Below are 16,195 nucleotides of genomic sequence, written 5' to 3'. Positions count from 1 at the left end.
GCACACTGCCCCCTACTGGACAGACAGACACACACACACACACACACACACACACACACACACACACACACACACACACACACACACACACACATATGATTTATTATATTTTTGTATGTATTTATTACTTTTACAGCATATGGCAAAAAGTTTTAGCTTAAAATGAATGAATGAGCGTTTAGAATTCAATTTCAGTTTTTGATATCAATTATTGAATTTTTACAAGTGAAAATAAATTTTTTTTAAATTATTTAATTACAACTAGTAGAATTATACATTTCACAAGTAATAATATAGATTTTACCTGTGGGATTTAGAGTAGTGAAAAAAAATATTTCCACTAGTAAAAATTATAGTTGGTATTTTTACTTGTAAATTATTAGTAAAACAAATGTATTAATGCTTGTATGAATTCAATTTTTAAATATTTAATTCTTACTAGTATAAATTTATTTACTTACTAGTATTGAATTTTTTGATACGAAGAATTGTGTGATTTTCACTAGTAAAAAAATCAGTTCTTGACATAAATTAAATTGTTACTAGTGAAATTTAAATTTAGGATATCAACAATTGATTTTTTTTACTAGTAAAAATGTTTCCCCTATTAAAATGAATGGGGGAAACTCTTGAATTATCACTAGTAAGAATTAATTTTTACTAGTATAAATGTAATTATTGATAATAAAATTTGTAGTTTCACTAGTAAAATATGTTGATATCAGAAATGTATTTTATACTTGTTAACCTTAAACTTCTGATATGAACTATTACATTTTTACTAGTAAATATACAATTCTTGATATCTAATTTCACTAGTGACAACTAAAATCTTACTAGTAGCATTTAAATTTGTATTAGTAAAAATAGCTTATTTACTAGTAACAATTACATTTTCATATGTGTAAATTGAATTCTTGACATCTAGAAAAAATTATTAAAACCTAAATCGGCTTGGCCATAAATTTGGGCATTTTACCAGTTGTTCACTGGATTACCAGAGTCCAGTTATTGCTGCATTGCTATGGTTACTCATGTTTCTAATGCACAGATGTGAACAGCTGCTCATGCATTTAACATGGGCTTGTATTGCACATGAAAAACAATGCTTCCACATCTGTAAATATGTGATGTTGTATTTCTGAAAGTTGCAAAAAAAGTGTTTGGAGAAAAGTACTTAATTAAACATTCAGTAATGTATTCAATAGGCCTTGAGCACTATGAAAAAGACTTATAACTATGGAATTTCATCACCTCTTTTTGGTAAAAAATTGTCATTTGGATTGCTGATCAATTTCATTGCACAAATTTGTTGAATAGAGATAATAAAGAATTAAAATATATATATATTTTAATTTGTCTGTTTGTTTTGTTTTGTTTGTTTAGTTTTTTTTTAGAAAGGCTTAACCACTTATCCAGTTCAGGGTCACTGTGGGTCCGGAGCCTACCTGGAATCACAGGGCGACACACACGCACACACGTTCACTCACCCACTCACACCTACGAACACTTTTAAGTAGGCAATTCACCTACCTACATGTCTTTTTGGACTGAGCACCCAGAGGAAACCCACGCTGGCACTGAAAAAACACATCAAACTCCTCACAGACAGTCCCCCAGAGCGAGACTTAAACCCACAGCCTTCAGTTCCCCTCCCCCCACCCTAACTTTGGACATCATTTACACTGAGTGAATCCAGTTTCTTAATTTTTTACACTCATTGGGACCACTCTGTTGAAAAGCATAAAGTGAAACATTTGTTTGTTCGTGTTCTCTTTCAGGGCTTTTGTTGCTGCTGGTGCTGTCAGTAACTGGGGCTGGTGTTGTGGTTGTGGCTGGAGTGGCTGTCTTTAGCTGTAGGTCTATAAGTAAGTCCATCAGAGAGACTCTTCTACAAAGCTGTAAAACCAACTGTGTGTAAATACTTCTGTGGTTCTGTGGTTAGTAGCTGAAGACTTTGTCTGAGACGGAGAGACATGACAGGTGTGTAACCCTCAGCTGAGGCGCTCCCTTTATTTTTTCCATGAATATCACTGTGTTCTAATGAGATATATATATATATATATATATATATATATATATATATATAATGATGAATATATACATAATGAATATGATATGAATGTTCTGTGATATAAAATTGAGTGGTCAAAAGTTTGGGTGCCCTGTCTGAATGATGTTTCTGTTGATTTTTAGAGTGAAAAATAACTGACACATCCTCAACAGAGAACACCCTCCTGCTCAGTTTAATCCCTGTGTGATCTGAGTGTGTTCTCTGTGGAGGACGAGTCTCGGATCTTATCTCAGAAAATCAACACAGGCCAGCGGTTAAAACACATGTACCCAAACTTATGCATGCCATGGTATCAGAAATCTGCTGAAACCAGTCTGAAGTGTCTCCCTCTCCTTTTTCCGGTCCTGTCTCCTGATGCTAGACCTGACTGGACGGATGGTGATCTGCAGCATCACAGGTGAGTCCCCACCACTCTGTTCTTCACTTCAGTCCGAGGTGAAACGTTGAGCAGACACTTAACCTTCAAATCCGTCCCCTTCCAGAATCTGAAGAGACTGTTTACACCACAGTGGTGTTCACCTCGCTCGCCCAGGACCAGGTCCGAGAATAAAGAGAGAGAGAGAGAGAGAGAGAGAGAGTTCAGCAAACTGGACACTGCTCCTGTTTCACACAACGTTTCCATCAGGAAAACTGTTAATGAGCAGTCATTATCAGTGTCAGAGAGTTTACAGCTACTCATTTAAACTCACTTCAGTGCAGTGTGGAGGGGTTTGTATTTTCCCGAGTGTTTTCAGATATTAAAACCTCTACCGCAGTTACAGCAGTGAGTGAAAATGTCTCTGTTCATCTGTTTATAGTCAGTCTCTAAATCTCTTCTTTCTCTCTCTCTTTCTGTGTGTGTGTGTGTGTGTGTGTGTGTGTGTGTGTGTGTGTGTGTATGTGTGTTTGTGGTGCCCCAAACTGTGGAACAGTCTATCCCTGGAAATATGTTCAGAGAGCGTACAGTTTCACTGCATGTCCTTTTATGCTAATGTAATCACAATTAAAATATTTTAAATCTCTGAGTTTGTTTCTTTGTTTGTTTGTCTGGCACTGAGCTGTGAAAGAGTTTGGAGGTTCTTTTTGATATTATTTTGGGAGCAGGGTCTGAGTCTCAATCTCACCACACAGTGCTGTACAGCAGCGTCTCAGACGTCAGTGGTCGTGTGTTCATTTCTGTTTAAAGCTGTTGTTCTGATGTTTCAGAACAAAATTACCACACGAAACATTCACTGAATACAGAGGCACGAAAGGATATCCGCCAGTCAGCTTTTAGCATCCACCGTATGTTCAGTGGTGAGTACAGACCAAAGTGATCCAAAGAAGAGCTACTACAACTCACACTGCTGTGTGTAAATTCAGAGTAAATTCAGCTCTGATAGAAAGGGGTCAGAACACACACTGCTGTCCACACTGAGTCCTGTCCACTGCTGAAAACAGCTAAACCGGGCCCATGAGATTCAAAACTGGACCATTCAGCAGAGGAAGGATGTGGCCTGGGCTGGAGAACAATGACAATTACATTAACAATGACCACCTCTTAATGATGATGTTGGGGATTTTAAGCCAAAAAACATTTAATAACTTTTACAGAAATTTCCTCACTACTTGCTGCTCTCCATTCTGTGCTCTGAAAACATGACCAGTATCTGTATACAGCCCTGGCTCAGTAAATGGGGAAACAAAACTAAATATCTCAGCCTGAAATAACGCAGGCTCCTCTCTGTGCGTCAGACAAGAATGTTGCTCCATAGGTGGGTAATACTGACTTATTTTTGCTGTTAGTTATATTACTTAAGGGGAAACGGTCTCCAAATTCAGGGGAGCGCTAAGTGCGTGAAAGTAAACACAAATGAGTTACCACATAAATGAGTTTCTGTGGTCATTCAAACAATAAATAAAGACCCTACAAACCAGTTAAACTTTAAACACCAACACGCTACAATCACTTCTAACTCAAACACACCGTTCAGTCGTGAAGATGCCGAGCTTCAGAATGAACACAAATGGGAGAGTGAATTTGTTTTGCTTGCTGTGGAAATTAATTGTCTACAATGCTTTTAATATTTGTGTCTATATAGCAGACATATTTGGGCCTAATTTTACTCACTTTTGGCTCTTACAGCTCAGTTACCACACAGGCAAGTGTATGGGTTGGTGTGTTCTGACGAGTTGTGCTACCTTGTCGAAATATGCTGCCATAGTGTACTTTAATATGTACAGTTGCTTAACAGTATGTAAGATACTCTGATAAGCTAAATGTAGTGTATCAGAACATGCTACATACAGAAGTAAGCAGGAGATACGCACAGCCTAAATACATTATTATAAGATATTATAATATTATAAGAAATTATAAGATAACCACGTTGATAAGAAATGGTTTTATAGTTTTTTACATTTAATCCACCATGTACAGTTTTGGAACACTGAAGCAAATGATAACAGTAATGTAAGATTGTGTAATGCACCGGAGAAAAACAGATTTATCATCTGTAAAACATATGAAAACAAAAATAAAATGGTTCTGAGCATGCACAGAAAAGTAGCACGTTTTAACAAAATAGCACAACTCAGAACACCGGTTACATATATGTGTCACATTCGGGTCAAACATTCATTGGTGTTTCATATGGGTTTTAGGGCCATGGCACTGAAAAAAAAAGATTCTGAGAATAAATTCGAAATTATTCTGAGATTAAAGTTGGAAAAATTCTGAAACATATCTCCTGGGAAGATATAATACACAGTTCTGGAACACTTCCGTGTGATTTGCTTATGTTCAGCCACATTACCGAGGTCAGGTCCTGATGTTGAATGATTATTTAGCCTTAAAGGCACTGGATGTAGCTCCGTCCCTCCAGAGAACACAGTTCTACGCCCCTCTGGCCCCTGATTGGTACTGAGCACAGTGCCCTTGTTCTCTAATCAGAGCTGAATGTAGAATTGATTTTCATGTTGACAAACCAGAAGTGATCAGAGGTGGTTTTCCTGTGGCTCTGTGAGTCTTGTCTGAGTCTCGACGCTCTGCTCTTTCTCACTGATGGTGAAATGTCTTTGTTCTTCCTCCTCTCTATCTCTCTGATCCTGGAAGTTCATCCTCAAGGTGAGGCCTTCAACAATTTGTGTTTCTGATTCACTGCAATTTATCAGGGACAGGGAACTGGGAACAGGGGCTTTATCACATCACACACTGTAGAAATGTCTTTGTGTGTGCAGTGGGTGAAGTGTATCGTGTTGTAGTGGCACTACGTATCTTGTAAATCCTTTTGTACCACCTTTGGCAGTCACTCTAACAACCAGTATTTGAAGAACGTGAGTGAGACCGAATATTCTTTTAAATGTTTACTTATAAAACACAAAAGTAGACACAGGACCCAGTATGGCTCGATCAAAAAACTGTGTTGCTTCCTTCGTCTCTAACTGCCATCTGACCTTTTTTCATGCAAATAAAAAATATATATGTTTCCTTTTAAGGTTTATACAGCATTAAATTATGCATTTTAGAAAATATAATCATTATAAATTCTTATTACAGTTTTTCTCAACTGCTTTGGTGCATTTCTCACATCACTATTAACATTTGCACAACATTAAGTGAATTTCTCAAAACAATTAGTACAAACAATTAGGGCAGCACGGTGGCTTGGTGGTTAGCACGTTCGCCTCCCAGCGCTGGGATCTTGGGTTCAAGTCCCATCTGGGTGGAGTTTCCATGTTCTCCCCGTGTCTGCGTGGGTTTCCTCCGGGGGCTCCGGTTTCCTCCCACAGTCCAAAAACATGGAGGGTAGGTGAATTGGCTTCTCTAATAACTGTCCTGGTGTGTGAATGAATGTCTGTATGTGTGAGCCCAGATATGGATTGGCGCTCTGTCCTGGGTTAAACCCTAGTGCCCGATGCAGTCCTCCAGGTGGACGGTCATTTCTGGTTGAGAGTACGCTGTGCGCATTTGGCTGCCGCTTCTCGCCAGTGTGTGTGAATTGAGCGTTCTGAGCAGTGTAGATTGTAAAGCGTCCTTGGTTGTCTAGAAAGACGCTATATAAGTGTAACGATAATAAAAAAAACTTCAAAAACTAGTTGATAACCTGCAAAAGTGTGTCACTTGCTCAAAATGAATAGTTCATTCCTCAAAGGCAAGTATACATATCAATGAAAGTGTCTGTGTCATCAAAATAAAATCTCCTGACACCATTGTTTATGAACAAGATAGTCAAATGGCTTTGTCTTGTTTTCATTATGACAGTTCACTCTGTAAGTGTTTTCCAGTGCAAAAAAACTCAAATTTTGGTGACACTACCTGAAAATGCACATATGCAAGACAGCACTATACACTATTAGCACCCCCCATTTGAATTCTACAGTTACAGTAAGTTACACATTATTGTATTTAGTGAGGTAAAGGAGTACAAGACACTATGTATGTTTCACATTTTTACTGCATATAATCTTTGAAATTATAATTTGTTCACAGCACTGTGCAAAAGCAAAGTACAAACTTATTTACAACAAAACTAAGAAACATAGAGTTGTGCACAACTGTAAACAATATTGCAGTAAATGTTGGAACTGAATAGGAACATACAAAGTACTGTAAATCATTCTTGCACATACATACGTTCCTGTCTGTCTGGCCACATGTTTGCATCGACATCACAGCGAATATCATCCCTGGCAATGCAGCAAGGAAAGTATCTCCTCGAGTGCTGAATCCACCCTCTGCAGGATGCTGCTGTGATGTCTTGCTGAATCTATGGCCACTAACAGGGCCATTTGGGTCTGTGAATGCTGGTCATATACCTTCCACCTCCAGGCAGAGAAAAACTCCTCTATTGCATTAAGGAATGGAGAGTAGGGGGCTGTCTGACCAAGTCTGAGTGGTGAAAACGCACATTATCCCAACAAAGTTGTTCAGACGGTCTCCATTTAGACTCCTCTCATTCTCAAGGATTATGTCCCTGTAAAGAGTGTCTACAAAAGTCAGCAAATGTTGTGTGTTGTATGGACCACGATGTGGGATATGGGTGAGGACGCTGTTTTCTGTAGCCCTAATTTCATCAGGAATCTGCCTGTCCCCTTTTGTTTGTCCCCTTCCCCTTCCTCCACACATTCTCACCCCTCTGCCACGATGCTGACCTTTCATTTCTGTGTCACTGTATTGACAAAATGGTACACACTATGTCCTGCTTGGTTCATATATTCTTGCCAATTGAGGGTTCATGGGATTCAGCTTTGAGGGACTGTGGAGAAGTGGCTTATCATTGGTTACAAACACTCCATCAGTGAAAGCTAAGGTTCACCTGAGAGGAATTGTTCAAATTGGGAGACATTTTCAGAAAAAAATGATAAAGAAATGCATAAGATTTTCTTGACTGCTTTTGACATCTAGCTCAACATTTTTGTATGTAATGATTCAAACAATGAAATGAGGACTATTAGTGTCATAGGGAAAGACTATTCAGCATTCATAAGTATAGTTCATTTTGACTGACATGACATAAGCAAATGATAATGGTATAAAACAGCAGAGAATTGTCTTGAAAAGCATGTCCAAAAGCATTTGCAAATTGTTGGATGGAATGAGAAACTGCTACCATGATGTGCACAAATGAGTCTATCTTGTGGAGGTTGAACTAACAGTTATGAGAATTTTAATTCTGATCAGAGAAATGAACTAAAGCAACTGAGAAAAACTGCAAATTATCTTCAAATATTTTAACCTTTTTAACAAAATTATTACCACAAATGAATTAACCCTTAACTGGCTCTTACACCTGTTGTAATGAGTTCAGTTCACACAGACATTGTTTCTAACAAAGAAATAAACAGAAGAACAGCTCATGAATGTGAACAAACACTCAGATTGTAACGAGTAGTGGTCCAGTCTGGGAGTGAACTGCAGCTGATGGTGTTCTCTCCGTTTGTTCCAGATGTTCTTCAGCCCCGGCTCACTGTGTCTTCTACAGGGAGGGGTTCATTTCAGCTGGACTGTGAACGTCTGGATGCTGGTGTGTCTGAGTGTTATTTCTATTCAGAGAGTGACTTTGCTAATAGAAAAACAGCACAGTCCTGTCGGCTCTCTCTCACTGATTCAGAACTGGAGGAGTGGACAGGACGCAGTTCTAGGTCACCAATACCTGCCAGTGTTATATGCTTCTACTACACAATGAGCAAACATGGATATTTAAAACCTTCTCACTCTGCACAAGTATTGATCCTGGGTAAGATTATAGTTTTATATTTGCAGTAAATTAAGGAAAAATATTAAGAAGCACTGTTAATGCACACTTTGTAATTGACTGTTACTGTAAATCTGTCTTAAAACAAATCAGGAGTCCTTTAATATTTGAATTTAACATAAGTTTCAGTGTTTTTTTCACTAGTGCAGTTTCACTGTGTGTTTGTTGATGGTGGATCTGTTTGTTTCTTACAGGTGCTCCTCAGCTCTCTGCTTCTCCTTCAGTTATTAGAGAGCAGGGTGTAGTCCGGCTGAACTGTGAACCGCCACTCACTAGAGCCTCTCAGTGTTATTTCTATCCAGAGAGAGACAAGAGTAAAGTACAAACAGCACAGTCCTGTCAGCTCTTTCTCACTGTGTCTAAACTGAAGCACTGGACAGGACACAGTTCTACTTCATCTGAACCAGTCAGTCTAGTATGCTACTACACTGTGAGTGTATCAGGCGTCGATAAACCTTCTATTCACTCTCCTCCAGCTCCAGTGTGGATCCTGGGTGAGTTCAGCTTCATTAAAATAAAAATCATTGATGTTTTCAATCTTTTTTGAGATAGATAGATAGATAGATAGATAGATAGATAGATAGATAGATAGATAAATAAACAGTCCAAGAAAACAAAATTAGCTTCTACCAGAAGTGCAAATTGTAGCATTGTGCAAAGAGACAAAAAATGCAAGAGCAACAATGTGTATTGATATGTAATGTCTATCATAATGTGTCCAGTATGTATAACTATGGCAAGCCAAACAGGAAATATTTAATGAACTTTGATATATATAGAATGAACGCTGATATATATAGAATGAAAGTTGATATATATAGAATGAACTTTGATATATATAGAATGAACGCTGATGTATATAGAATGAAAGCTGATATATATAGAATGAACTTTGATATATATAGAATGAACTTTGATATATATAGAATGAACGCTGATATATATAGAATGAAAGTTGATATATATAGAATGAACTTTGATATATATAGAATGAACGCTGATTATATATAGAATGAACTTTGATATATATAGAATGAACGCTGATATATATAGAATGAAAGTTGATATATATAGAATGAACTTTGATATATATAGAATGAACGCTGATGTATATAGAATGAAAGCTGATATATATAGAATGAACTTTGATATATATAGAATGAACTTTGATATATATAGAATGAACGCTGATATATATAGAATGAAAGCTGATATATATAGAATGAACGCTGATATATATAGAATGAAAGTTGATATATATAGAATGAACGCTGATATATATAGAATGAACTTTGATATATATAGAATGAACGCTGATATATATAGAATGAAAGCTGATATATATAGAATGAACGCTGATATATATAGAATGAAAGCTGATATATATAGAATGAACGCTGATATATAGAGAATGAAAGTTGATATATATAGAATGAACTTTGATATATATAGAATGAAAGTTGATATATATAGAATGAACTTTGATATATATAGAATGAAAGTTGATATAAATAGAATGAAAGCTGATATATATAGAATGAACTTTGATATATATAGAATGAACTTTGATATATATAGAATGAACGCTGATACATATAGAATGAAAGTTGATATATATAGAATGAACTTTGATATATATAGAATGAAAGTTGATATATATAGAATGAACTTTGATATATATAGAATGAAAGTTGATATATATAGAATGAAAGCTGATATATATAGAATGAACTTTGATATATATAGAATGAACTTTGATATATATAGAATGAAAGTTGATATATATAGAATGAACTTTGATATATATAGAATGAAAATTGATATATATAGAATGAACTTTGATATATATAGAATGAAAGTTGATATATATAGAATGAAAGCTGATATATATAGAATGAACTTTGATATATATAGAATGAAAGCTGATATATATATATAGAATGAAAGCTGATATATATAGAATGAAAGCTGATATATATAGAATGAACTTTGATATATATAGAATGAAAGTTGATATATATAGAATGAACTTTGATATATATAGAATGAAAGTTGATATATATAGAATGAACTTTGATATATATAGAATGAACGCTGATATATATAGAATGAAAGTTGATATATATAGAATGAACTTTGATATATATAGAATGAAAGCTGATATATATATATAGAATGAAAGCTGATATATATAGAATGAAAGCTGATATATATAGAATGAACTTTGATATATATAGAATGAAAGTTGATATATATAGAATGAACGCTGATATATATATATAGAATGAACGCTGATATATATAGAATGAACGCTGATATATATAAAATGAAAGCTGATATATATAGAATGAACTTTGATATATATAGAATGAACGCTGATACATATAGAATGAAAGTTGATATATATAGAATGAACTTTGATATATATAGAATGAAAGTTGATATATATAGAATGAACTTTGATATATATAGAATGAAAGTTGATATATATAGAATGAACTTTGATATATATAGAATGAACTTTGATATATATAGAATGAACGCTGATATATATAGAATGAAAGTTGATATATATAGAATGAACTTTGATATATATAGAATGAAAGCTGATATATATATAGAATGAAAGCTGATATATATAGAATGAAAGCTGATATATATAGAATGAACGCTGATATATATAGAATTAAAGTTGATATATATAGAATGAAAGATGATATATATAGAATGAACGCTGATATATATATATAGAATGAACGCTGATATATATAAAATGAAAGCTGATATATATAGAATGAACACTGTTATATATAGAATGAAAGCTGACATACATGGGTTGGACAATGAAACTAAAACACCTGGTTTTAGACAACAATAATGTATTAGTGTGGTGTAGGGCCTCCTCTTGTGGCCAATACAGCAGCAATTTGTCTTGAGAAAGTCCTGTACAGTGGTCAGATGGATTTTAAGCCATTCTTCTTGCAGGATAGTGGCCAGGTCACTACGTGATGCTGGTGGAGGAAAACGTTTCCTGACTCGCTCCTCCAAAACACCCCAAAGTGGCTCAATAATATTTAGATCTGGTGACTGTGCAGGCTATGGGAGATGTTCAACTTCACTTTCGTGTTCATCAAACCAATCTTTCACCAGTCTTGCTGTGTGTATTCGTGCATTGTCATCCTGATACACGGAATCGCCTTCAGGATACAATGTTTGAACCATTGAATGCACATGATCCTCCAGAATGGTTCGGAAGTCCTTGGCCATAATCATTCTATATATATCAGCGTTCATTCTATATATATCAAAGTTCATTCTATATATATCAGCGTTCATTCTATATATATCAAAGTTCATTCTATATATATCAGCGTTCATTCTATATATATCAAAGTTCATTCTATATATATCAACTTTCATTCTATATATATCAAAGTTCATTCTATATATATCAAAGTTCATTCTATATATATCAACTTTCATTCTATATATATCAAAGTTCATTCTATATATATCAAAGTTCATTCTATATATATCAGCGTTCATTCTATATATATCAAAGTTCATTCTATATATATCAACTTTCATTCTATATATATCAAAGTTCATTCTATATATATCAAAGTTCATTCTATATATATCAGCGTTCATTCTATATATATCAAAGTTCATTCTATATATATCAACTTTCATTCTATATATATCAAAGTTCATTCTATATATATCAAAGTTCATTCTATATATATCAGCGTTCATTCTATATATATCAAAGTTCATTCTATATATATCAATGTTCATTCTATATATATCAACTTTAATTCTATATATATCAGCGTTCATTCTATATATATCAAAGTTCATTCTATATATATCAAAGTTCATTCTATATATATCAGCTTTCATTCTATATACATCAGCGTTCATTCTATATATATCAAAGTTCATTCTATATATATCAACTTTCATTCTATATATATCAGCGTTCATTCTATATATATCAGCGTTCATTCTATATATATCAGCTTTCATTCTATATATATCAGCGTTCATTCTATATATATCAAAGTTCATTCTATATATATCAGCTTTCATTCTATATATATCAGCGTTCATTCTATATATATCAACTTTCATTCTATATATATCAGCGTTCATTCTATATATATCAACTTTCATTCTATATATATCAGCGTTCATTCTATATATATCAGCTTTCATTCTATATATATCAGCGTTCATTCTATATATATCAAAGTTCATTCTATATATATCAGCGTTCATATACAGAATCTGCTGTATGGTGAACAACTTTGGAGGAGCAGATTTTAAGTGATTAACTTTTTTTTTCCAAGAGTCATGATGTTAATGGATTTACTTATTTTTTCTGCAGATAAGAAACCAATAATAAGTGTCAGTTATGACCGTCTCTTTGATGGATTCCTGATTACTTGTGAAATCCCACTGACTGGGTCAGTAAGTGCTGAGTTTAGATGTAACTTCTACACTGGACACCTGTTGTTCCTGAATGGAGAATCTCGAAGTAGCTCTGGTACATGGACCTGCATTCTTTCAACATCTAAAAGTGACCTGTTGAATCGTCTGTGGTCAGTAAAGAGCAGTGAAGTGACCTGTGATTATTCACTGAACTCTGACACAACCGTCCGCTCTCCACTGAGTGACCCGTATGATGTGTTCAGTAAGTTCTTTAAGTCCAGAGTGTGTTACTGTCCCTGTCTCTCACTGATGATGAGTGTGTAATCTGTAACTGCTTGTGTTTGTTGAAGGGCATTTACCTGCAGCAACGCAGTCCTCCATCACAGCAGAGCAACCCCCTGCAGGTCACTGTCCCCCCACAGCGCAGGATCACTTACAGAATTACAGCTGCTGTAAATATGAATAATGTTACTGTGTGATTCTCTCTCTGCAGATTCTCCAGGTTCCTCCACACACTTCAGCTCCACAACAGACTCCACACCCAGTGAGTTGCCTTTCTCCGTCTCTCTTCTAGCCACAAACAACCACTGCTGTCAGAGTCCAACAGATCCTCCAAAAAGTGAGTAACATTAAAACTCTGAGGACATGAGGCTTTTCTACAATATGCACAAACTCAGCAATTCACCTGCAGCATTTTCTAAAGTCTTTATAAACAGATCTGATAACATTTTGCAGCTGTGATCATAACATCTTCATCAGTTCCTGAACTCAGTGCTGAGACCACCATGCTTTCACCCACTGGTCCTCATTATGTTGACTGTCATTATAAACCACTATTATTTGTAGGGTCAGTTCTTAAAAGAAGAAGCGCTGATCACCTGTTGGGAACTCATTTTACAGCTGTGAATATCCAACCTAACGAACACCCTGTGGAAAACACTTCACCAGATACAGAGAGTGAGTCCCTTAATCTCCTCCTTAACATTTATGACATTTAGGGGTTTCTCACTTGAGTCTAACTAAGTCCAGCATCATTCAGAGTTTCTACCACCAGGAAACCCCCCACAAGAAGTGACCTCCATTATTTTACATTTTACTGTTTAAATATCTGTAAATATCTAAATATGTTCAGGAAATGAGAGAAATCACACTTGTTCTCCACTCTTACAGCTGCACAGACCAATGACCTTCAGAGTCCAGGAGGTCCTACACAATGTGACTTCTCTGAGCAACTCTTAGACTAATTAGTCTTAGTAAGACTAATTCTTACTGTGTGATTCTCTCTCTGTAGATTCTCCAGGTTCCTCCACACACTTCAGCTCCACGACAGACTCCACACCCAGTGAGTTGCCTTTCTCCGTCTCTCTTCTAGCCACAAACAACCACATCACCCACTGCTGTCAGAGTCCAACAGATCCTCCAAAAAGTGAGTAGCACACTTTCTTGGGTTTCCTTTTGTCTGTCATTTTATAGATGACATATTGGGAGATAATCAGTTGAGTTTAACTCAGGTCTGAATCATTTCTAGTTTCCACCACCATGAATCACCCCAAAACAGATAACTGCCATCAAACCATGCTTTTATTTAACATTTTACACTTTACATATCTGTGTATCTCTAAGTATGTTCAGGGTACATGAGAGATAATCACACCTATTCTCTGCTCTTACAGCTGCACAGACCAATGACCTTCAGAGTCCAGCAGGTCCTACACAAAGTGAGTCCTCTGAGCAGCTCTTAAATTCACACTTAATTACAGTTTAACTTAGAAAAATAACTGAGATTTGTATAAATATGACAGATCCCCAGACACCATCTCTCCAGCTGAATGTATTTTGAAAAAGAAATAATTAGAACTGATTGTGTGTGTGATCTGTGATGATGTTGTTTTCTTCACTGTAGTGTGTTCCTCTGTTGAACATGAGTCTTTCTGCTGTATTTTTACTAATGGCACTGTAACCTCTTCACTGACAGATGTTTACTTTGGTTGTATTTTCAGGTTCAGAGACCAGACTCAATTTCAGTGAGTGTACTCTCTGTACAGCTTTAAATTGTATCTGTGTAGATCACAGAGAAAGACCAGCTCCACTGGTGATGTACTGCACATTTCCCAATGTCTGTGAACTTTATTTACACTAAATTTGTGCTCATTGGGACCACTGTGTTGAGTTGTGAAGACACAGATGTGTATAATCTCTGTTGTAAAGCATAAGTGAAACACTTGTTTGTTTGTGTTCTCTTTCAGGGATGTTGTTGCTGCTGGTGCTGTCAGTAACTGGGGCTGGTGTCGTGGTGTTTGGAGTGGCTATTTTTAGCTGCAGGTCTATAAGTAAGTCCATCAGAGAGACGCTCGCACAAACCTGTATAACTAACTGTGTAGAAATTATTTGTGGTTCTGTGGTTAGTAGCTGAAGACTTTGTCTTTTCTTCTGTTGCAGTGAAGAAGAGGTTTGAAAGGTGAGAAACATTCAGCTGAGCAGTTCTTCTCTTTTCTACCCTGCATTTTTTCCATGAATATCACTGTGTTATTATAATTATAGATGTATACACAATGCATATGAAATTAATCTGCTGTGTTATAAACCCAAGTGTTCAAAAGTTTGGGCGTCCCTGTCTGAATGACATTTATGTTAATTTTCTGAATGAAAAAAGTGACACATCCTTCACAGAGAACACCCTCCTGCTCAGTTTAATTTCTGTGTGATCTGAGAGTCTTCTCCGTGGAGGATGAGTCTCTGATCTTCTCTCAGAAAATCAACACAGACCTGTGTTTAGAACTTATGCATGTCATGGTATCAGAAATCTGTTAAAACCCATCTGAAGTGCCTCCCTCTGTTTTTTCCGGCCCTGTCTCCTGCTGCTGGACCCGACTGGACGGACGGTGATCTGCAGCATCAAAGGTGAGTCCACACCACTCTTCTGTTCTTCACTTCAGTCCGAGGAGAAACATAGAACAGATGCTTAACCTTCAAATCCGTCCCCTTCCAGAATCTGAGGAGATTGTTTACACCACAGTGGCCTTCACTTCGCACGCCCAAGACCAGGTCCGAGAATAAAGAGAGAGAGAGAGACTTCAGCAAACTGGACACTGCTCCTGTTTCACACAACGTTTCCATCAGTCATTGATAAGTAGTGATTGTTCATCAGTGTCAGAGAGTTACTCAGTTACACTCACTTCAGTGCTTTACTGTATTTTCAGATACTTTCATTCTCTCTGATTTTTTCCACATACTCGGTTGTAAAGCATCCTTGAGTATGTGAAGAGCGCGATATAACAGTAATATGTTCTTGTTGTCATTAATACTTCTACTACAGTTTATCAGTGAGTGAATTGATCTCCTTTCCTACCTTCTCTCATTAGTCTCAGGTGCATGCGTGCGTGCGTGTCCGCCCGTGCGTGTGTGTGTGATCTGACTGTGCAGTTTCCCATACACAAGATTTTGTATGTATGTTTATATTAATATCATCTCA

General features: G+C 36.1%; 1 protein-coding gene across 1 annotated transcript; it reads left to right on the top strand.

The window, feature by feature from the left end:
• The first annotated feature begins 8,216 nt into the window (after positions 1-8,216).
• Positions 8,217-15,780, top strand: LOC136697308 (uncharacterized). Its single transcript, XM_066672342.1, has 13 exons — positions 8,217-8,271; positions 8,484-8,603; positions 12,899-12,985; positions 13,074-13,127; positions 13,217-13,342; positions 13,624-13,680; positions 14,015-14,149; positions 14,397-14,441; positions 14,724-14,747; positions 14,970-15,053; positions 15,163-15,181; positions 15,548-15,624; positions 15,713-15,780. Exons 1-13 carry the CDS (start codon positions 8,217-8,219, stop codon positions 15,778-15,780), a joined length of 951 nt encoding a protein of 316 aa, XP_066528439.1.
• Positions 15,781-16,195: the final 415 nt, after the last annotated feature.

The sequence above is a fragment of the Hoplias malabaricus genome, chromosome 5, assembly GCF_029633855.1.
Source record: "Hoplias malabaricus isolate fHopMal1 chromosome 5, fHopMal1.hap1, whole genome shotgun sequence".
Classification (NCBI taxonomy): Eukaryota; Metazoa; Chordata; class Actinopteri; order Characiformes; family Erythrinidae; genus Hoplias; species Hoplias malabaricus.
This window is presented reverse-complemented; position numbering and strand designations above follow the sequence as displayed.